At 42.7% G+C, this 24,097-nt stretch overlaps 1 protein-coding gene across 2 annotated transcripts in view; it reads right to left on the bottom strand.

The window, feature by feature from the left end:
* The window catches only part of zgc:162698 (Transmembrane protein 87A-like), a 72,949-nt gene that overhangs the window by 22,935 nt on the left and 25,917 nt on the right, over positions 1-24,097 (bottom strand). Inside the window, exons 10-15 of one of the 2 annotated variants that reach the window (XM_063059868.1) lie at positions 23,319-23,502; positions 22,325-22,424; positions 16,917-17,010; positions 12,590-12,660; positions 3,771-3,877; positions 516-574 (exon numbers count right to left, since the gene is read on the bottom strand). In XM_063059868.1, the coding sequence (XP_062915938.1) occupies positions 516-574; positions 3,771-3,877; positions 12,590-12,660; positions 16,917-17,010; positions 22,325-22,424; positions 23,319-23,502 (615 nt within the window). Of the gene's footprint in view, positions 1-515; positions 575-3,770; positions 3,878-12,589; positions 12,661-16,195; positions 16,270-16,916; positions 17,011-22,324; positions 22,425-23,318; positions 23,503-24,097 lie in introns of both variants that reach the window. The other variant, XM_063059867.1, reaches the window with a different exon arrangement.

The following is a 24,097-nucleotide window of genomic DNA, read 5'->3' on the forward strand; positions in this document are numbered from 1 at the left end:
CCACCAATTTTTTAAATCTTTAGAAGCAGATGATGCAATGTTTAAGAAGCATTGAGAGTCACATGAACAGACAGGGAATAGAAAGATACCAACTCTGTGCAGGCTGATGGCGTTAGATTGGCATCATGGTGGGCTGAAGTACCTGTTCTTATAATGTACTGTTCTATTTTCTCTATTCCATAGCTTTATCAACTAAAGGGGACCAGCACATAAATAAGCTCTCTCAAGCTTGAAATTCTCCAGAGAATTAAGTTCAGTTATGTGTAAGGAGAGAGGTGGTGGGGCCAGGGACAGCGTGACTGAAAAACAGAAGTATTACATAACCAGTCATGGCTTATACAAGCCTTTCAGAAACAAATTCTTTTATGAAGTTGGGTGCAACAGTTTGAATTCCAGCTGTTTGGGCGTGTCACAACAGAAAAATTTACTTTGCATAAGTGATTTGGTGTTCCTTCCTCTGCCAAATAATTGGAAGCATTGGAGAAACAGAGTATCAGATTGCAATTTTCACTCACCGACTGACAGGCTGCAAGTCTGAATGTCATCGTCACCCAGATGACAAAAATCACTGAAGCTGAGGAAGAAACACAAACACTTTTGTCAAGAAAATTCATTCTGCAATAAGCAAGACATCAAAAACTGACACTGAAAACACTAAATCAACCTTGGAGTGAAAGTTAATATTAAAAGCAGATGCTCTGTCCCTTCACCTACCCCAATTCTGAACTTCACCTTTCAAAGCACTACCTTGATCACGTATCAAGTGGTCATACGGGCTACCCACAACCAACCTTCTAATAACTTATCTTGCCCTTCAGGACACTGGGATCTTGCAAGGGTCAAAGTCTAGTCTCTCTCTCAGAGGCAGTTAACAATCAGGATGTTAACACCAACAAAGGAGTGAGAAGTACATTTTAACCTCTGGCCAATCCAAGGATAATCCACAGAAGTGTGGCCTTTAGCACAACGCTATTACAGCTCGGGGCATTGGAGTTCAGAGTTCAATTCTGGTATCATCTGTAAGGAGTCCGTACGTCCTCCCCGTGGAATGCATTGGTTACTTGTGAGTGCTCTGGTTTCTTCCCACAGCCCAAAGCTCATTGTAAATCATTTTATTAGTAGGCTGGGGATAAATCTAGATGGTAGGGCTCAAAAGGCCGGAAGGGTCTATTCAGCATTGTATCTCAATAAATAAATAACTAGTTAGATCAGAATAATCATTTATTGTCAAGGCAGATCCAAACATTAACTAAGGGACTGGGTGACATGTCTGTGACTATCCTAAATAAGACCATAATGGATCTGTGAACCTGGCCACAAAGGGTATACTAATGCAAGAGCATGAGACAACACAGTATGACGGTGTGTTCATTGCTAGGAAAGTAACTACTCCCCTGCTCCCAACTAGGAGGGATTACTTGATGCTTGAAGTGCCTCTTCAACACGAGAAAAAACGAACAAACTGCACAATACCTAATTCATGAGATCTGATGCACGCAGTGGCCACTTTATTTGGCACAGGAGAGAAACCTGCTGTGGTCTTTTGCTGCTGCAGCCCAATATTTCAAGGTTCTATGTGTTGTGCGTTCAGAGATGCTCTTCTGAACACCCCTGTTGCAACGTGTGGCTGTTTGAGTTACTGTCGCCTTCCTGTCACTGCTTGACCCAGCCTGGCCATTCTCTTCTGACTTCTCTCATTAACAAGGCATTTTTACCTATGGAACTGCTGCTCACTAGATTTTTTTTTGTTTTTCAGACCACTCTCTGTAAACTCTAGAGACTGCTGTGCGTGAAAATCCCAATACTCAAACCACCCCACCTGGCACCAACAATTATTCCATGGTTAAAGTCACTTGGATCACATTTCTTCCCCATTCTGATGTTTGGTCTAAACAACAACTGAACCTCTTGACTATGTCTGCATGCTTTTATGCATTGAGTTGCTGGCCTGTGATTAGCTAATTAATATCTGCATTAACGAACATGTATACGTTACCGAATAAAGTGGCTACTGTATTAAGGACTCGTACCTTCGTTAAACAGAACCATTAGAAACATAGAAAACCTACAGCACAATACAGGCCCTTCCACCCACAAAGCTGTGCCAAACATGTCCTTACCTTAGAACTACCTAGGCTTACCCATAGCCCTCTATTTTTCTAAGCTCCATGTACCTATCCAGGAGTCCCTTAAAAGACCCTACCGTATCCACCACCACCACTGCCGCTGCCAGCCCATTCCACACGCTCACCACTCTGCGTAAAAAACTTACCCGACATCTCCTCTGTACCTGCTTCCAAGCACCTTTAAACTATGCCCTCTCGTGCTTGCCATTTCAGCCCTGGGAAAAAGCCTCTGACTATCCACATGATCAATGTCTCTCATTATTTTGTATACCTCTATCAGGTAACCTCTCATCCTTCGTCTCTCCAAGGAGAAAAGGCTGAGTTCACTCAACCTATTTTCACAAGGCATGCTCCCCAATCCAGGCAACATCCTTGTAAGTCTCCTCTGCACCCTTTCTATGGTTTCCACGTCCTTCCTGTAGTGAGGCGACCAGAATTAAGCACAGTACTCCAAGTGGGGTCTGATCAGTGTCCTATACAGCTGCAACATTACCTCTTGGCTCTTAAACTCAATCCCACGGTTGATGAAGGCCAATGCACTGTATACCTTCTTAACCACAGTCAACCTGCATCATATTTGATCTACCAAAATGAACCACTTCACACTTATCTGGGTTGAACTCCACCTGCCACTTCTAAGCCCAGTTTTGCATCCTATCAATATCCTGCTCTAACCTCTGACAACCCTCCACACTATCTGTAACATCCTCAACCTTTTGCTCATCAGCAAACTTACTAAACCATCCCTCCACTTCCTCAGCCAGGTCATTTATAAAAATCACAAAGAGTAGGGGTCCCAGAACAGATCCCTGAGGCACACCACTGGTCACCAACCTCCATGCAGAATATGACCTGTCTACAACTACTCTTTGCCTTCTGTGGCAAGCCAGTTCTGGATCCACAACGCAATGTCCCCTTGGATCCCATGCCTCCTTAAATTTCTCAATAAGCCTTGCATGGGGTACCTTATCAAATGCCTTGCTAAAATCCATACACACTACATCTACTGCTCTACCTCCATCAATGTGTTTAGCCAGTAAAAACCTAAATTGCTGATATTAAATGCTGTACCAACTAAAGTAGCATTGGTCAAGATTTCTAAATCTCTGGTGAAAAGAATGGTCACTTTTCCCAGTGCGAGGAAAGTTCCTTACGTAAAGTCTGAAGAAACCATTGCAAGAAGTCAGTGGCACCATTTGACAGGAAGGGGTTGATCTAAGGCAGCTGCTATTCTATGGATTCTAAAGCTCTCATTTAACACACACTGTTTTGAGTGATTCATTGTGGTTTGACTTTCACTGCACAGATTGTCAATGTTCAATAATTCCAGTTGGAGCTACTGGATTTTGATCAGGAGGGGAACCCCTGGCTTGCTTTCACCTCTTCCAAATTTTAGCTAGAAGACAGCAATAAGGTCACTCTGCCAGATACCGTCATTTCAGAATCCTTATTACATCTTAAATACAAATCTTACCTTTTCAATTAAAATAACAAACAGCATGATCCAAAATTAACACCAACCATTGGACTGATGCCAGCAAGAGAAAGAATGCTGGAACCGCAAACACAAATAAGGCATTGCTGAAATTTAATGCGCATCAATAAACATTGTTTTTATTCCCCACTGAACAATGTTGGACTCACCAAAAACAGCAAATATTAACGTATTTGTGAAGTGCCGGTACAGCGAGACTTTCACCAGAGTTCTTCGGAGTTTCAGCTGCTTCATTGTCTGAGACAGACTGACGAAGATGTGCAAGGGGTCAAGGAAATGACTTGTTTCAAAAAGCAATTAACATTCTCTGGCTAGGGTGCCCCTCATGCACACAGGAACAGGTTAATATACCAAATTATAATCAGCTCTTAACCAAACATAGTACACATAGCAAGTAGTAAAAAAAATATACATTGGGGTGCAGAGAGAACTGCAAAATACAGAATGGAAAATCGATCTGCTGAGGATTTGCGTAAGAGCCCCAGAGGTTTAGCTTCACTTTTCTCTCCTTAAGCAGTTTCCTGGTTCTGTGTGTTCTGAAATTTCTGGTGAAGCCAACACAGTACCCTCAAACTCTTCAACAGTGGCTGTTTGACTGCTTGAACAGGTGGGTAATTTGGTATGTGATATATTTACCCTCCCTCATTTACACCTGGCTTCTGCTCAGCCCAGTGAAGAGACTCAAAATTTTCAGTCTACTTCTCCGTTTTGGGAATTCTCGCCTTACAAGATGGTGGCAATGTTACCTTTCTCCTTTGTGCTCCTGGTGATCAATACTGTATTTGGGATCAGAGTACCATTGGTTTAGGAATCTGGTGTGAAGTGCAAGAATGACATGATCTCACTATCACAGTTGACTGTAGTTAGGGGCTCACAGATGTAGATGTTAATCTAGGAAAGGAGGAAAGGTTGGTCGGGATATTGGAGCCTGCCGGGATGTCAGAGGAGCTGACCCGGCTGCAGACCGTGTTGCTGCCTGCTACCCAGAACCATTGGAGTTGGTGCAGTATAACCGTGAGAGATTTGTCTCGGACATTTCACTTGCGATCTCAAGGCCCGGTTGGACAGTGATAATGTACAGTATGTTGCTGCAGGCCTGTCACCCTTGTCTGGTGGAGGGACAGATGACATGGCAGCTGTGTAGCCTCAGTTGAAGCGAGCACTGGGCCTCAAGCCTCTGCTTACCTGCTGCTGCAGACCAGGTAGAAAGATGCAGAAGTGTCTGTGCTCAGCTGGCCTCTAGCCTCTCCTGGTGCTGCCCTCCCGTGTTCAAGTGTGGAGTGACAGGCTAGATTGTGTGTGTTTGTACACTGTAAGGAGACTGTACCATTGATTGCCAGACATTGTCGCTCAGGGGCTTGGGGACTATACACGTTTTTTTTTGAGTGAATATGCTTCTTTGCTCGCTATTTTGAATGGTTTGCATCTTGGCCCCAGAGGAACGTTGTCCCGTTCAGTTGTATCCATGAATGGGCGAATGATAATTAAACGATTTGATTTGATATATACATCTGTTTATCCTGCCAGTGGATCAGGAGGATTCCACACAGCTGCAAAGTTACTAGAGCCACTGCCTCTGGTCCTGTCTGTGTGGAGTTTGTGTATTCTCCCTGTGACCACATGGAGATCTTCCAGGTAGCTCTGTATTCCTCCCATGTCCCTAATACGTGCAAGCTAGAATGTTATTTGCCCATTGAATTGCTCCTGATGAATTGGCTTCTGGTAGAATTGAGTTAAAGGAAGAATAAAAACAGAGGGAGTGTAGGATTGGTAGAAATGGGTAGTTAATGGTTGGAATGGAATGGAAGTGCTGTATGATAATGCTGGTGAACCTTGCTAGTGATATAAAGTCCCTGCAGAAAGCACCACTTTCACACCAGAAGTTAGAATCAGAAATGGAGAGAGGTAAGTCCACTACAAGATTACTGATGACCAGTTTTAAGAATAGGAGACGAGTCAGAAGTACAGCACAAACAGGCCCTTCGGCCCATCCAGTCCATGCTGACAACCATTTAAATTGCCTACTCTGATCGACCTGCACCAGGACCATAGCCCTTGGCATCCCTACTATCAACATACCTAGCCAAACTTCTCTATCGAGCTTGCACGGACCACCCATGCTGGCAGCACATTCCACATACTCACGAACCTCTGAGTGAATAAGTTTCCCCTCATATTCCCCTTAAACTTCTCACCTTTAAGCCATGACCTCTGATTGTAGATCCACTCAACCTCAGTGGAAAAAGCCTGCTTGCATTTACCCTGTTGAAACCCCTCAATTTTGTACACTTCTATCAAATCTCTCAATCTTCTACATTCTAAAGAATACAGTCCTAATCTATTCATTCTTTGTTTATAACTCAGGTTCTCCAGACCCAGCAAATCCTTGTAAATTTTCTCTGTACTTTTTCAACCTTATTCATATCTTTCCTGTAGGTAGATGTCCAAAACTGCACACAATACACATCCCAACTTCTGTACTCAATATATTGATTTATGAAAGGCAATGTGCCAAAAGTTTTCTTTACGACCTTATCTACCTGTGACACCACTGACAATGAATTATGGACCTGTATTCCTAGATCCCTTTGTTCTACCGCACTCCTCAGTGCCCTAACGCTCACTGTGTAAGACCTACCGAAGAGCAAACCTTGCACTTGTCTTAAATTCCATCTGCCATCTTCATCTCATTTTTCTAGCTGATGTAGATCCCTTTGCAAGCCACGATGGCTTTCCTCACTGTCCACTACACCCCCAATATTGGTGTCATCTGTAAGTCTGCTGATCCAGTTAACCACGTTATTATCCAGATTATTGATTATAGATTACAAACAACAACTGACTCAGCACCCCTCCCTGCGGCACGCCACTAGTCACAGGTCTCCTGTCAGAGGCAACCCTCTATGACCACTCTCTGGTTTCTCCCACAAAGCCAATGTCTAATTCAATTTACTACCTCATATCCTGAATACCCAGTGACTGAACCTTCTTGACCAGCCTCCCATGTGGGACTTCGTTAAATGCCTTGCTGGAGTCTATGTAGACAACATCCACTGCTTTGCCTTCATCCACTTTCCTGGTAACTTCCGCAAAACTCTTTAAGATTGGTTAGACATGACCTCCCATGCACAAAGCCATGCTGACTAGGCTTAATCAGTCCAAGTCTATCTAAACACTTATACATCTGGTCCCTCAGAATACCTTCCAATAACTTACCAACAACTGGTGTCAGACTCACCAGCCTATAGTTTCCTGGTTTCTGTTTAGAGCCTTTTTAAAAAACGCAACATCGGCTATCCTCCAATCCTCTGGTACCTTTCCTGTCGCTAAGGATGTTTTAAATATCTCTGCTAGGGCCCTGGCAATTTCTGCTCTTGCCTCCCGTAAAGTCTGATGGAACACCTTGTCAGGCCCTGGGGATTTAACCACCCTGATCTGTCTCAGTGTAGCAAGCACCACCTCTAATCTGTAGAGGGTTCATGAAGCTGATGTTGCTTTGCCTCACTTCTATAGACTTTGTATCTTTCTCCCGAGTAAGTACAGATGCAAAGAGTGTATTTAAGATCTCCCCCATCTGTTTTGGCTACAAACAGATTGCCACTTTGGTCTCCTAGCAATTCTTTTGCTCTTAACATACTTGCAGAATTCTTTTGGATTCTCCTTCACCTGGTCTGCTAGAGCAACTTCATGCCTTCTTTTAGCCTCCTTTAAGCCTTTAAGTGGCTGGTAAGTTGATGGAGAAGATCCTGAGAGGCAGGATTTATGAACATTTGGAGAGGCATAATATGATTAGGAATAGTCAGCATGACTTTGTCAAAGGGAGGTTGTGCCTTATGAGACTGATTGAATTTTTTGAGGATATGACTAAACACACTGATGAAGGTAGAACCGTAGATGTAGTGTATATGGATTTCAGCAAGGCATTTGATAAGGTACCCCATGCAAGGCTTATTGAGAAGGTAAGGAGACATGGGATCCAAGGGGACATTGCTTTGTGGATCCAGAACTGGCTTGCCCACAGAAGGCAAAGAGTGTTTGTAGATGGGTCATATTCTATATGGAGGTCGGTGACCAGTGGTGTGCCTCAGGAATCTGTTCTGGGACCCTTACTCTGTGATTTTTATAAATGACCTGGATGAGGAAGTGGAGGGATGGGTTAGTACATCTGCTGATGGCACAAAGGTTGGGGGTGTTGTGGATAGTGTGGAGGGTTGTCAGAGGTTAGAGCGGGACATTGATAGGATGTAAAAGTGGGTTGAGAAGTGGCAGATGGAGTTCAACCCAGGTAAGTGTGAGGTGGTTCATTTTGGTATGACAGAGGAATATAGCATTAATGGTAAGACTCTTGGCAGTATGAAGGATCAGAGGGATCTTGGGGTCTGAGTCCATAGGACACTCAAAGCTGCTATGCAGGTTGACTCTGTGGCTAAGAAGGCATACAGTGCATTGGCGTTCTTCAACCGTGGGATTGAGTTTAAGAGTTGCAGCTATATAGGACCCTGACCAGACCTCACTTGGAGTACTGTGCTCAGTTCTGGTCGTCTCACTACAGGAAGGATGTGGAAACCATAGAAGGGGTGCAGAGGAGATTTGCAAGGATGTTTTCTGGATTGGGGGGGGCATACCTTATGAGAATAGGTTGAGTGAACTTGGACTTCTCTCCTTGGAGTGAAAGAGGATGAGAAGTGACCTGATAGAGGTATACAAGATAATGAGAGGCATTGATCATGTGGATAGTCAGAAGCTTTTTCCCAGGGCTGAAATGGCAAGCACGAGAGGGCATAGTTTAAAGGTGCTTGGAAGCAGGTACAGAGGAGATGTCGGGTAAGTTTTTTACGCAGAGTGGTGAGCGTTTTTTTTTTTTGCATCTCCCCCTCCCCCTCCAGCTTTCAAATCCCTTACTCACTCTTCCTTCAGTTAGTCCTGACGAAGGGTCTTGGCCTGAAACTGTCGACTGCGCCTCTTCCTATAGATGCTGCCTGGCCTGCTGCGTTCACCAGCAACTTTGATGTATGTTGCTTTTAATTCCTGACTCTGTCTGAGGTCTTACCAACATCTGCCTCCACAACCTCTCCACTTACTGTTCTGGCACTCTAGTTCCTATTCCCCTGCAACTCTAGTTTGAACCCCACCGTAAAGCATGAACAAACCTTCCCACTAGGATATTAGTCCCTCTCCAGTTCAGGTGCAAACTGCCCCTTTTGTACAGGTCCCACCTTCCCTGGAAGAGAGTTCAGTGATCCAAAAGTCTCATGCCCTCCCTCCTACACTAAACTCTTAGCCATGTACTAAATTGGATAACCTTCTTAGTTCTGACCTCACTAGCACATGTAGCAATCCTAAAATCACAATCCTGGTGGCCATGCCCTATAACTTACCACTTAACTCCCTGAACTCCCTGTGCAGAACCCTGTCACTCATTCTACCCATGTCGTTGAACTATGACCATGGCCTCTGGCTGTTCACCTTCCCACTTAAAAATGCTGAGGACACTATCCTGGTACCTGGGAGGCAACATACCATGAGGGTAAAGCCTACATCATTTTGGCCACCAAATAGTTCTTTGGGTTACACTTTACAACAAACAAGTTTTGTTACAAATTACAAGATTTAAGAGAATTAGATTGACAGAATACAAGAAAATATTAAAAGATACAGGTATTGACATAAAGACAGATGGATTTGGAGGAAAATCATGTATGATTTCATCATGATAGCAGCAATTTGTTTGAAAATGATTTCCATTTATTAGCTTTACATGAGATTAGTATTTCTGAAACATGCAGACATCTCACCATTACATGGAGAGCACTTATCAGAAAAGCCATAGGCATTACATACAATAGTAAGCAATACTTTGACTAAACTCTCGTAAAGATTAAACCTAGAGGAAAAAAATTGAGAACCTGATGAGGGGCACATGACAACTGCTTGGATGATGTATAAATTTGATTCTTAAATGGGAAGTGTCACTAATACTTGATTTACTTAATAATATTCCACATCTGTCTTGGCTTTAGTAGTTGCTTTAAAACAAACACAACTAATCAGTCTTACTTCAGTGGTTGGTAAGTTGATGGAGAAGATACTGAGAGGCAGGATTTATGAACATTTGGAGAGGCATAATATGATTAAGAATAGTCAGCATGGCTTTGTCAAAGGCAGGTCATGCCTTACGAGCCTGACTGAATTTTTTGAGGATGTGACTAAACACATTGACGAAGGAAGAGCAGTAGATGTAGTGTATATGGATTTCAGCAAGGCATTTAATAAAGTACCCCATGCAAGGCTTATTGAGAAAGTAAGGAGGCATCGGATCCAAGGGGACATTGCTTTGTGGATCCAGAACTGGCTTGCCCACAGAAGGCAAAAAGTGGTTGTAGACGGGTCATATTCTGCAAGGAGGTCGGTGACAAGTGGTGTGCCTCAGGAATCTGTTCTGGGACCGTTACTCTTCGTGATTTTTATAAATGACCTGGATGAGGAAGTGGAGGGATGGGTTAGTAAGTTTGCTGATGACACAAAGGTTGGAGGTGTTGTGGATAGTGTGGAGGGCTGTCAGAGGTTACAGCGGGACATTGATAGGATGCAAAACTGGGCTGAGAAGTGGCATATGGAGTTCAACCCAGATAAGTGTGAGGTGGTTCATTTTGGTAAGTCAAATATGATGGCAGAATATAGTATTAATGGTAAGACTCTTGACAGTGTGGAGGATCAGAGGGATCTTGGGGTCCGAGTCCATAGGACGATCAATTATTGGCCTTCACTAATCGTGGACTTGAATTTAGGAGCCGAGAGGTAATGTTGCAGCTATATAGGACCCTGGTCAGACCCCACTTGGAGTACTGTGCTCAGTTCTGGTCGCCTCACTACAGTAAGGATGTGGAAGCCGTAGAAAGGGTGCAGAGGAGATCTACAATGATGTTGCCCAGATTGGGGAGCATACCTTATGAAAACAGGTTGAGTGAACTCAGCCTTTTCTCCTTGGAGCGATGGAGGACGAGAGGTGACCTGACAGAGGTGTATAAGATGATGAGAGGCATTGATCGTGTGAATAGTCAGAGGCTTTTTCCCAGGGCTGAAATGGTTGCCACAGCAGGACAAAGGTTTAAGGTGCTGGGGAGTAGGTACAGAGGAGATATCAGGGGTAAGTTTTTTTACGCAGAGAGTGGTGAGTGCGTGGAATGGGCTGCCAGCAACGGTGGTGGAAGCGGATACAATAGGATCTTTAAAGAGACTTTTGGATAGGCAAATGGAGTTCAGAAAAATAGAGGGTTATGGGTAAGCCTAGTAATTTCAAAGATGAGGACATTTTCAGCACAATTTTGTGGGCCGAAGGGCCAGTATTGTGCAGTAGGTTTTCTATGTTTCTATGCTTCTATGTAATCACCCATGAAATCCAGGTGCATCAAAAGAGCCTCAGAAAATAGCATCTGATGCAAGAGTCAAAAAGCAATATTACGACAGACAGGCAATCAAAATTTGTTCAAAGGGACAGTTTTTACATAGCATCTCCAAAAAAAGGTGAAGGGAAGCAAGATTTACAAGATACAATTCATGCTTAAAAATATGGTCTACTTCTCCCATATTATCTTAATCAAATGGTGAACCAAAAGTTGAGATATATCGCAAAATACCTATACACACCATTTGAGTCTATGATGAATTACCTAACTTCTTCACCACAGTCAGATTGAGACTTATTTGTACGAATGTGGAGTTAATACCATAAGATATGGAGCAGGATTAGGCCATTTGGCTTATTGAGTCTGCTCTGCCAATCAATCATGGCTGATGCTTTTTTCCCTCTCCTCAGCCCCATTCCCTGGCCTTCTCCCTGTAATCTTTCGATGCCGTGTCCAATTAAGAATCTATTAATCTCTCTCTTAAATTCACCCTATGACCTGGCCTCTCCAGCTGCATGTGGTAACAAATTCCACAAATTCACCACCCTTTGGCTACAGATTTCTCCGCATCTGTTTTAAATGGATGCCCCTCTCTCCTGAGGCTGTGCCCTCTTATCCTACACTCCCCCACCATTGGAGTGTACCGTCTAGGCCTTTCAACATTCAAAAGGATTCAATGAGCTCCCCACTCACCCTTCTAAATTTCGACGACTACAGACCCTGAGCCATCAAACATTCCTCGTACATATGGTAACTCTTTCATTCCCAGAAGTAGAACCTTCTCCATTTTCAAAGTATCTTAACACCACAGAGCCCATCTCTGAACAGCTTATGCAATGTGGGATGCAAGAACTAGACTACCATGACAAAAATCAGGTTGCTTTAAAAGGTCATTTTTTATTTTGAGACTGTTTCTATGATTAATGTCCCTGTAATGTGTAGCTCAGCACCACCTGTATGAATTCCAGAGATTTACCACCCTCTGGCTAAAGAGGGTCCTCCTCATCTGTTCTAAAGGAATATCCTTGTATTCTTGAGGAGCATCTGACTGCGCTAAACTGGAATCAGGAATAAAACTTCCAACACCGAGTTCAAATACAAGGCAGAATTAAAGGCAGGGTTAAAAGCTTTTATTTTAACACTTTGCCGTGGTCTGGCAGCTCACTATTGTTGGCCAACTTGGGTTTTCAATCTGATCAGAATGGAGTATTGTGAAGTATCATATTTATTTACTGAGACTTGCCACAATTACAATGGAGTACTGCTTCAGTTGTATCCGGAAGATAGAAACAAAAAAGGAAGTGAGTATTCTAACAGAATACTGAATAACTGATGCTCCTTGACAAGATTTTAAGGAGGACGAGTTTGAAATAACCCATAAAACTGCCCAAAAAACATACTTTGTGTTTGGGTCTGTCATCGTGCAGACAGGCTTTCCCATTACAAAAGAAATATTTTTAACAATTTAAACATAGCACATTTGAAATTTGCAAATGATATGTGACGGTGTTTAAGGCTTTTCCACGCACAGTGAATACAAACTAGTCAAGCGTCGGTAGGATATCCACCAGCAGAGTGAAGAATCGAGTATAGCAAGAGGAATGGCAGCCAGCAGGACTACATCATCCTGATTCTAAGAGACAGAAAGACAGGAGAGAATACACAAGAGCAGGCAGCCGAATGGCATCACATATAATACAAAAGCACACACGTTGAGTAGGAATTTCATCGCAACCATTTAGATATCAACAAGATATCATTATTTCATTGTACTCAAGCAGTGCTTTGAGAAATGCCAGGATCTTTGATGAAACTGTCCCAGCAGTCATCCACTTTGCTGTGTTTGGAAGTAAACCATTTAATTAATTATTACTGGCTATTAACAGAATGCTCATAATAAAGCTTATTAAAGGCCACACATTGGTGGCTATGCTGTGTAATCAATCACTAAGATTCCCAAATGAGGCAGAGGGATATGGCTTTGCTTATTTCTGTCCATCTGTCTGAAAAACCTAGAAAGACAGGATCTAGTTTATAGACATAGACATAGAAAATAGGTGCAGGAGTAGGCCATTCGGCCCTTCGAGCCTGCACCGCCATTTATTATGATCATGGCTGATCATCCAACTCAGAACCCAGCCTTCCCTCCATACCCCCTGACCCCTGTAGCCACAAGGGCCATATCTAACTTCCTTTTAAACATAGCTAATGAACTGGCCTCAACAGTTTGCTGTGGCAGAGAATTCCACAGATTCACCACTCTCTGTGTGAAGAAGTTTTTCCTAACCTCGGTCCTAAAAGGCTTCCCCTCTATCCTCAAACTGTGACCCCTCGTTCTAGACCTCCCCAACATCGGGAACAATCTTCCCGCATCTAGCCTGTCCAATCCCTTTAGGATCTTATACGTTTCAATCAGATCCCCCCCTCAATCTTCTAAATTCCAACGAGTACAAGCCCAGTTCATCCAGTCTTTCTTCATATGAAAGACCTGCCATCCCAGGAATCAATCTGGTGAACCTTCTTTGTACTCCCTCTATGGCAAAGATGTCTTTCCTCAGATTAGGGGACCAAAACTGCACACAATACTCCAGGTGTGGTCTCACCAAGGCCTTGTACAACTGCAGTAGTACCTCCCTGCTCCTGTACTCGAATCCTCTCGCTATAAATGCCAGCATACCGTTCGCCTTTTTCACCGCCTGCTGTACCTGCATGCCCACTTTCAATGACTGGTGTATAATGACACCCAGGTCTCGTTGCACCTCCCCTTTTCCTAATCGGCCACCATTCAGATAATAATCTGTTTTCCTATTTTTGCCACCAAAGTGGATAACTTCACATTTATCCACATTAAATTGCATCTGCCATGAGTTTGCCCACTCACCCAACCTATCCAAGTCACCCTGCATCCTCTTAGCATCCTCCTCACTGCTAACACTGCCACCCAGCTTTGTGTCATCCGCAAACTTGGAGATGCTGCATTTAATTCCCTCATCCAAGTCATTAACATATATTGTAAACAACTGGGGTCCCAGCACTGAGCCTTGCGGTACCCCACTAGTCACTGCCTGCCATTCTGAAAAGGTCCCGTTTATTCCCACTCTTTGCTTCCTGTCTGCTAACCAATTCTCCACCCACACCAATACCTTACCCCCAATACCGTGTGCTTTAAGTTTGCACACTAATCTCCTGTGTGGGACCTTGTCAAAAGCCTTTTGAAAATCCAAATATACCACATCCACTGGTTCTCCCCTATTCACTCTACTAGTTACATCCTCAAAAAATTCTATGAGATTCGTCAGACATGATTTTCCTTTCACAAATCCATGCTGACTTTGTCCGATCATTTCACCGCTTTCCAAATGTGCTGTTATCACATCCTTGATAACTGACTCCAGCAGTTTCCCCACCACCGACGTTAGGCTAACCGGCCTATAATTCCCCGGTTTCTCTCTCCCTCCTTTTTTAAAAAGTGGGGTTACATTAGCCACCCTCCAATCCTCAGGAACTAGTCCAGAATCTAACGAGTTTTGAAAAATTATCACTAATGCATCCACTATTTCTTGGGCCACTTCCTTAAGCACTCTGGGATGCAGACCATCTGGCCCTGGGGATTTATCTGCCTTCAATCCCTTCAATTTACCTAACACCACTTCCCTACTAACATGTATTTCGCTCAGTTCCCCCATCTCACTGGACCCTCTGTCCCTTACTATTTCTGGAAGATTATTTATGTCCTCCTTAGTGAAAACAGAACCAAAGTAATTATTCAATTGGTCTGCCATGTCCTTGCTCCCCATAATCAATTCACCTGTTTCTGTTTGCAGGGGACCTACATTTGTCTTTATCAGTCTTTTCCTTTTTACATATCTATAAAAGCTTTTACAGTCCGTTTTTATGTTCTCTGCCAGTTTTCTCTCATAATCTTTTTTCCCCTTCCTAATTAAGCCCTTTGTCCTCCTCTGCTGAACTCTGAATTTCTCCCATAAATTGTACTTTCAAGAAAGTACTGCACATTTGCCTTCACCCTTCTTCCTAGAATTAAATATAATGCATTGAAAATCCAAATACAGACTCACGTTTCTCAGCAATGGCAAACACCAAGAATTCATGGATGGGGTAACAAGTCCTGTGCTGCAGCTTTCCCAGAAGTCAACTTTGACCATGTGCCTGTGGCATGGAAAATTGGTCTTTTCTAACTACAGCCACTTACTCACACTTCCATAACTGCTTCTCACAATTACCCCATTAATGCATCAAGATGCTTCATTTGTTTATGGGACGCAATATAACTGGCAAGGCTAACATTATCCATCACTAATTGCTTCAAGAATCTTCTGTCTTGTGAGGCTTTATCAGTGGATAGTTAGCAGTTAAGCCTAAAACTACACAGACCAGAATGATCTGTTATCCTTCCTGAAGCACAAAGTGAATCTGAAGAACTTTTACGAGTCTGGCAGCTTCAAAGTGTCATGCTAAAAGCTGGTGGCAGACCTGTTATCCAAGCTCCCAAGTATGAATTGTGCAAAGCTGTACAAAGATATAAATCCACCCCCTATTTTTTTTTCAAACTTGGCTTGTCAATGTAGCTCAGAGCAAGACAGGTTTTGTCTGATTGAAGGTGCTTAATAAATGCAGTATTTTCTGCATTTACTCATATCCACATGAATAATAAAAACATTTTTCAGCAAGATGCCAAGACCTTAAAGTTATGCCCCTTTGTATTTGCCCTGGGAGAAAAAGTATTTGGCTATCCACTGCATCCATGCCTCTTATCATCTTGTACACCTCTATCAAATCACCTCCCATCCTCCTTTACTCCAAAGAGAAAAACCCTAACTTGCTTATCCTTTCCTCCTTAGACCTGCTCTCCAATCCAGGCAGCACCCTAGTACATCTCCACTTCCAGTTAATAGTTTACTATCCTGTATAAGATTCCTATCTGTTCCACCTAAACTTGGCTGAAAATTTCAAACCCAAATGGTAGTTCATTTTTAAGCAGACAGAATTTAGAGGATCTAACTTTGCATGATAAAATGTTGGAGAAATTTCATCACGAGCCATACAAACTATATTGTGAACCGTAAATGATTCAGAGCAAACAAGAAACTTCTCAAAATTCTCCAGTTAAATGAAAGGAATTCAGGGAGGGGAGGTGAAAACAAAAGGATATCCACCAAACAATACAGGAGTCTATTAATGCAAGAGAAATCTCACAGATGGTCATGGCTGCCGAAGATTGCTCCTAAAGAAGGACAAAGTTAGTTTAGGTTACTATACAGTTAGCCAAAAGGAACAGTACTGTGCTTTCATTAATATTCAGTTCTCTGGGTGGGTCTTGGGATCTCCGTTGTTCGATTCTAGATGTGGCAGATAACCTTTCAAATTGTAGCTGCATGAGGAGAAAGCAGAACAGAGAAGGGGAACCTATTGGGATGTACTGGGATTAGATAGTTTATAAATGATCCAGTATTCTTCCTGGTAGATCAAATGAGACTGCATACTCCCATTCACTGTGGGCAGTTAATAATCACACTACGGCTTGACCAAAATACTTTGACAAAACTGTTGACTTTCTTATGATATGCTATCCTGAAATTGCAATATTGTATAAAGTGTTGAATTCAACCAACATAGTCAAATTAGAGAAATATTGATTTATGGGTGGAAGGAATTGCCTGCTTCGGGTTATGCAGGCACAGCTGTGTGAATTCAAATTTATGCAAATTAGAGAAATGGATTACAAAATGAGTGAAGTTTAATTTAAAAATCTTAGTCAAACAAAAAGTCTTAACTAACAAGTACACACACACACACACACACATTATAATTACTGTCCTCTTCCCAATGCCTATTAAAAATTCCAGTCAGTTTATCTCGATAATTTCTTACCACAGTTACTCTCAGGACGCCCTCTACTGATGAAAACAGCAAGTAGAGCAGGCCGATGCCAACGACTTGATTTGAAGTGGCTCCTAACCGAGGCCTGTTTAAATGGGAAATTATATTTAATTAGCCAGAAAGTGCACAAATTAATTCAGTGTCTGAGAGAAGCTGAATGCAGGTTATCTTTCTCTAAGAGACAGAAAGATGTCAGAACTTGGGAACACATTGTTTCTTTATTTTCCCTGCACAAGCCCAGACTTAAAATGGGCGCCAAGGTAGCATAACGGTTAGCACGACACTATTACAGCTCAGGGAGTTCCGGAGCTCAATTCCAGTGTCTATACATCCTCCCTGTGGAATGCTAGGGTTACCCAAGGTGCTCCGGTTTCTTCCCACAGTCTAAAGTAGGATAATTGATCATTGTAAATTGTCCCACAATTAGGTTAGGGTTAATTGAGGTTGCTGGGGGTAGGAGGGTAGTGGGCATGCTCGAAGGGCTTACTCGATAAATAAAAACAATAAAATAAACAAAAATCAATAAGCAGCAGGAGGCTGCTGGAGGAATATTTATGTTTTTCACCATGTGCAAAACAGCACTACATCCAAAAAAGATCCAAAATAAACTCAAAGTTCCTGTGTAAAATAAAATATACTGGTAAAGTAATCCACAAAAATTCCACAATTAGCAACAAGGTTACGACCGGATAACAGGTTTCTTACTGAGAGAGAGGAGACTGCAGAATGCTGGAATCCGGACCAACAACGAACTTGCTGGAAGAATTCAGCGACTCAAGCAGCATTGTGGAAGGAAAGGAACCGTAAATACTTTGGTTCAAAATTAATTATGACTCAGAATATCGATGATCTCCTTCCTCCCACAGATCCACAAAGTTCAAGGTAATTTTATTATCAAGCCTCATACATGTCACTATATACAAACATGAGATTCATTTTCAATAAATCCATAATAGAATAACCATAAGAGAATCAATGAAAGTCCGTACCAACTTGGGTGTTCAACCAGCATGAAAAAGACAAATGTGCAGATACAAAAGGGAAGAAATAATAATAATAATAACAACAATAAACAAATAAGCAATAAATTTCAAGAACATGAGATGAAGAGTCCTTGAACTGAGTCCATAGATTGTGGAAACAGTTCAGTAATGAAGTTATGGTTTAAGAGCCTGATGTTTGTTCTTGAACCTGGTGGTGTGAGTCCTGAGGCTTTTATACTTTCTTCTCACTGGAAGAGAGGATGACCTGGGTGGCGGGGACTCCTGATGATGGATGCTGCTTTCCCGCAACAACGCGGGCAATGATGTGACTTATGGTGGGGAGGGATTTACCCATAATGGACTAGGCCTTATCCACTACTTTTTGTACTATTTTCTTTTCAAGGGCATTGGTGTTTCCATATCAGGCTGTGATGTAATCAGTCAATATACTCTCCACCATATATCTACAGAAATTTGTCGAAGTTTTAGATATCATGCCCAATCTTTGCAAACTCCTAAGGAAGCAGAGGTGCTACCGTGCTTTCTTCGTAATTGTACTTACGTGCTGGACCCAGGTCTTTCAAAATGATAATACTGAGGAATTTAAAGATGCTGACCCTCTTCACCTCTGATTCCACCCCACTCCCCCCCATGAAGACTGGCTCATCGACCCCTGGTCTGGTTTCCTCCTCCTGAAGTCAATAATCAGCTCCTTAGTCTTGTTGACATTAAGAGGTTGTTGTTGTGGCACAGATTTTCAATCTCCCTCCTATGTGCTGAATCGTCATCACCCTTGATTTAGCTACGACAGTGGTATCATCAGAAAATTTGAGTATGGCATCGGAGACATGCTTAGCCAGAGTCATAAGTGTAAAGCGAGTAGAGCGGGGGCAAAGCACACAGCCCTGTGCTGATGGAGATTGTGAAGGTGATGTTCTTACCAATCCGAAAAGACTGGACTCTGCAAGTGAAGAAATCGAGGATCCAACTGCACAAGGAGGTATTGAGGCTAAAGTCTTGAAGTTTATTGATTAGTTTTGAGGGGATGATGGTATCAAATGCTGAGCTGTATATGATAAGGAGCAACCTGATGTATGCAGCTTTGCTGTCCAGATACTCCAGGGTTGAGTGAAGAGCTAATGAGATGGCATCTTCTGTGGAGCTATTGCTCCAATAGGCAAATTGGAGCAGATCCAACTTGCTTCTCAGGCAGGAGTTAAAATGCTTCAGTACCAATTTCTCGACACATTTAATCACTGCGGATGTAAGTACTAGTGGACGATACTCTGAGGCTGGTTACCAGGTGCTTCTTGGGCATCGGTACAGGTCTGCTTGATGCGGGGGGATACCTCAGACTGCTGAAGTGAGAGGTTAAAGATCTCAGTGAACACTCCAGCCAGTTGATCTGCATAGTCTTTAGTACGTGGCCAGCTACTTTGTCTGGTCCGGATGCTTTTCATGGGCTCACCCTCCTGAAGGCTGCTTGCATGTTGGCCTCAGAGACTGAAATTACAGAACTATTGGGAGTTCGTGATGGTTCCTCCATGTTTTGATAGTCAAATTGAGCACAGAAGGTATTGAGCTCATCTGGAAGTGAAGCCCTGTTGCTGCTTATGTTGCTTGATTTTACTTTACAAGGGGTGATAGTATTCAAGCCCTGCCACAGCTGTCAAGCATCCTCCATTGGTTCAAATTTAGTCCCGAATTGCCACTTCGCCTGTGCGATTCTGGAGATCGTACCTGGACCTCGTGTAACTTCTTGGTCACTGGACTTGAATGCCTCTGACCAGGCTCTCAGCAGAATGCGGATCTCATGGTTTATCCTGGGCTTCTGGTTGGGGAAGCCTCTGAATGATTTTGTGGGGACACAATCATCTACAACTGTTTTAATAAAGTCCACTGCAACCATGGCATATTCATTCAGATCTACAGATGAGTCCTTGAACATTGCCCAGCCCACCAACTCAAAGCAATCCTGTAGCCACTCCTCTGCCTCCTGCAACTACTTCTTTGTTGTCCCAATCTCTGGAGATTTGCTCATTAGCCTCTGCCTGTATTGTCCATATGCAGGTAGGAGGACAGCCAAGTGATCCGATTTACCATAATGCAGTCCTGGAATGGAACAGTTGGCATTCCTTAGCTTCCTAAAACAGTGGTCTAGTGTGTTGGGACCACTGGGGCTCCAGGTTATATACAGATGGTAATTGGCAAGGTTTTCTTTAAACAAGCCTGGTTGAATTCCCCGACTATGATTTGAAATGCTTTGGGATGGACTGTTTCTTGTTTGGAGACGGCATCATGCAGTATTGCGAGTGCTTGATTATAATCGACCGCTAGCGGTACATAAACTGCGGTCAGAATGATGGAGAACTTCCTAGGTAAATAGAATGGATGGTGTTTGACCATTAGGTGTCATGAGCTTGACAAACTGCCGCATTGGAGCACCACCGAGAGTTTATCATGAACCTTTTGCCTTTTGCCAATCAGCAGTTTGGTCTATCCTGTGAATCCAGAAGCCTTTGGACCTGAGTGCTGTATCTGGCGTGCTGGTAGTAAGCCACATCTCGGTCAAACATAGAACACAACGATGTTTCATTTCCCTCCGATATAGTAATCTTGCCCTCAGGTCCTCAGTTTTGTTCTCCAGTAACTACACATTTGCCAACAAAATACTGGGTATAAGGGACTCTTCCCTCTGTGTTTCGACCCAGCTTGGAGTCGTTTCCCCCCAGCCCCCCCCCCCCGTCTCACTTCCAGCCATGGCAATGAACATTCATCGGCTTAAAGGTTCCATATCTGCTTGGTCCACTGAGTCTTTCAGAAGATGGTGAAATCTGTAGTTTATTAAGCTAATTTAGACGTGCATGGCTTTAAGGGAAATTACATGCTGTAGATCACAGTGAGAGTAATTCAAAGCAAGTATATTTACTGTACTATAATATACAAGTACTGTACGTAGCCAGCAGAACGTCACTGTGGTTCACCAGCACCACACCACTAAAATCCTGCTTGACCAGTTGAGTTTTTCCAGCAGAATTCTTCTTACTGATGCTGACTGAGGTGAAACTTTATTCAAAATGTTTTACTTTTACTGAACAGGTCAGACATCTGATCGGCATTTGGTTTAACGTCTTCAGTTAAATACCAACAGCACTGGGCATCTTCAGTATGACAGTGACCTGTCAGATTAGATTGTGCTCTTCAGTCTCTGGCCTTAAACCTGCAACGTTGTGAGTCAGAGGGTCAAGGCCTCTAAGCAGTTATTGAAAGCTTCCCAAACTGGGAAACCTACTTGATTTTCCACCCCTATCATTTCCAGTCACAAGGTACTAAAGCCAATTTTATCACTGAAGGATAAATGTTTCATAAAACCATGTGGGGCACAGATACGGTGAAAGGTCACAGTATTTATTGACAGGGTGGGGGGGGCAATGTTTCCGTTAAGTTGTGCACATGTACACAAAGGAATTTAAACTGCGCTCAAAAGATTGTCACTTTACTTTGGTGGCATGTTAAGTATAATTTCATGATCGTACATAATCACATTTCTTTTTCCAGTTTCTGATACGGACTGTGCTTATTATTATTACATGCAGCTTGCAATGATTTGTTGAAGAAATTATTCAGTGCATACATTTGTTATCACTGGGCAAAAAATTGCACAGCAGGTTTTTGTGCACACTGGTCATGACAAGTTAGAGGGAATACTGTGGGGGAGGAAGATTATGAAATTAGAATTTAAAGAGGAACGATTTAAAGGGGACTTGAGGGGCCAGGGGACAAGCTTTTCTACAGAAGGTGGTGAGGATATTGAACAGGCTCTTGCAGGAACAATTACAATTTAAGAAACATTTCAACAGATACATGGATGGGAAAGGTTTGAAGGGATATGGGCCAAATGATGGGAAATGGGACTAGCTCACATAGATGACATGGTGGATATGGATGGATCTGGCCAAAGGATCTGTTTCTGTATGTTTTAAGTCTATAGCACCTCTCTTGCCCTGAAAGACAACAAATTGACAAAAATAGAGATCAAAAGTCTTAGTATTACAGACTCACATTTCCTTGTGGCATAGAGATAGCCAAATGGCCACTGAGTCTATTCTGAACCTCAGTCCAATCCCAGAGTCACCTATTCTCTCCCATGTCTATCAACTTCTCCGTGATTCTACTAAGACCCATCTACACCAAAGGTAATTTAACTTTACCACCTAGTGGTACTTGGGATGTGGGAGGAGACCAAAACCCAGGCCAAACTGAGGCAGTCACCATGCAAACTCCATACAGACAGCACCACACCTGAATTGCTGGAGTTATGAGGCAGTTGTACCCACAGCTGTCCCTAGGTTTTGTTTTGCACTGTACATTTAAGGCAAACTAAAAGGAACTGAATTGACACGGAAAATATCTTACTTGACAATTCCATAACCAAGTGCAGCGATAATGACCAGGATCCGAGCAAGAGTACGCTTCACAGCTGACAGCAACTCTGCAAAGACCACTGCCCCGTGAACTGCAAAGAAAAAGCAACATTTAATTTGTAGCTGAAGAGCACAGTACTTATAAAACAGCTCTCTCCCACCATATGACTATAAGACATGGGAGCAGAATTAAGCCATTTGGCCCATCAAGTCTGCTCTGCCATTTCATCACGGCTGACCTATTTCCCTCTCAACCTCATTCTCCTGCCTTCTCTCTGTAACATTTCAGGCCCTAACTAATCAAGAATCTATCAACCTCTGCCTTAAATATACCCAATGACCTGGCCTCCACAGCCACCTTGGCAACAAATTCTACAGATTCACCACCCTCTGGCTAAAGAAATTCCTGCTCATCTCCGTTCTAAATGGACATCCCTCTATTCTGAGGCAGTGCCCTCTGGTCCTGAGTATTACAGAAATTTTGTTTAAAATATAGTATTAATAAAGGAATGAGGAGGGCCTAGACACAAAGGTACATTTAGAAGTGTTTTGTACATCCTTTGCTTCTGTGTCATTATGGACTTGAATAATGGATACACCACCAACAAATTCCCTGGAACAGTTGGTTCAACCAATAATCTTCTAACTTGTCTACTGAAACAGGACTCAATTCATTTAGCTTCTAGAATTCAAAGCACCCAAGGATGGCTGGTCACCTCATTCCTCTTTCTTTGGCCACTACAATTTCAGTCAGGAAGTTGGGATATAGTGGGGATTACAGAGGTCTTTATGAGAATTGACATTGTGCCAAAAGCCACAGATGTTCCATAGTTATAGTCAAATCTAATCTTCCCCTCACCTAACACCCACCATCTGGTAGTCAAAGCATGAGCAGGAGGCCTGGCTGCTTAAAATCCATCCAACTCTATTTCTGAATCCTACCAAAATTCAACAAGACTACACAGGTCTGTTCATACAACACGTACCTGATACACCCTGACGTGAGATGCTTTGGTATTCTGCATAGAAGACTGCTTTTTCCAACATTCCGAGCAGGATGACCCCTCCAATCCAGAACTGAATCCGGAGCAAATCCTTCCAGTAGCAGGCTAAAAGGAGCAGCCAAACCAGACTGTAGAGCACGTAGATGATACACATCACCATGTAAAACTGCAGAAAGAAAGGCAGCCAGTCAGACTGAATAATTCTGCCAATGCACATATTAAATACTTAGGACAATTAACACTGCGTCTACAACAGAGGCTGCACCAAAACATATCAGTGGAAAAGCAAAACATTTGTGACTGTGCTTCAGTGTGCATTACATTATGTATAAATAATTGATCCTGTGGTTCATATGTTATCTGTAACTTATGGAGGGCCACTGTGCCTTATGTTCTGTATGAACCATAACCAACTTTAAAATCTTCCTAGTAAATATTCATCTATTCCTTTCTTCTCAATCTTGTTATTTTTGGAGATGAACATGGTTCGCCTCAGCTTTGCAAATAGCAATTGCATAATCCCGTCACCCTGGGAAAGAATTTCTTTTGAATTCCTTATTGTATTTATAAGTGGTCATCTTGTATTTATGGCCTCTATTTTACACACACAGCTTGCAAATCATCGTTCTCAGCTGAATAAAAATTTGCCTTGGAAAACAAACAAAATCTCTGTCATTTCCTTGCTGCTTGTGGGTACTGAGCAGATAGAAAACTGCTTGTATAATTTCCATATACAGTCAAGGATTTCCATCAGCATGATC

The sequence above is a fragment of the Mobula hypostoma genome, chromosome 10 (genome assembly GCF_963921235.1).
Source record: "Mobula hypostoma chromosome 10, sMobHyp1.1, whole genome shotgun sequence".
NCBI classification, from domain to species: domain Eukaryota; kingdom Metazoa; phylum Chordata; class Chondrichthyes; order Myliobatiformes; family Myliobatidae; genus Mobula; species Mobula hypostoma.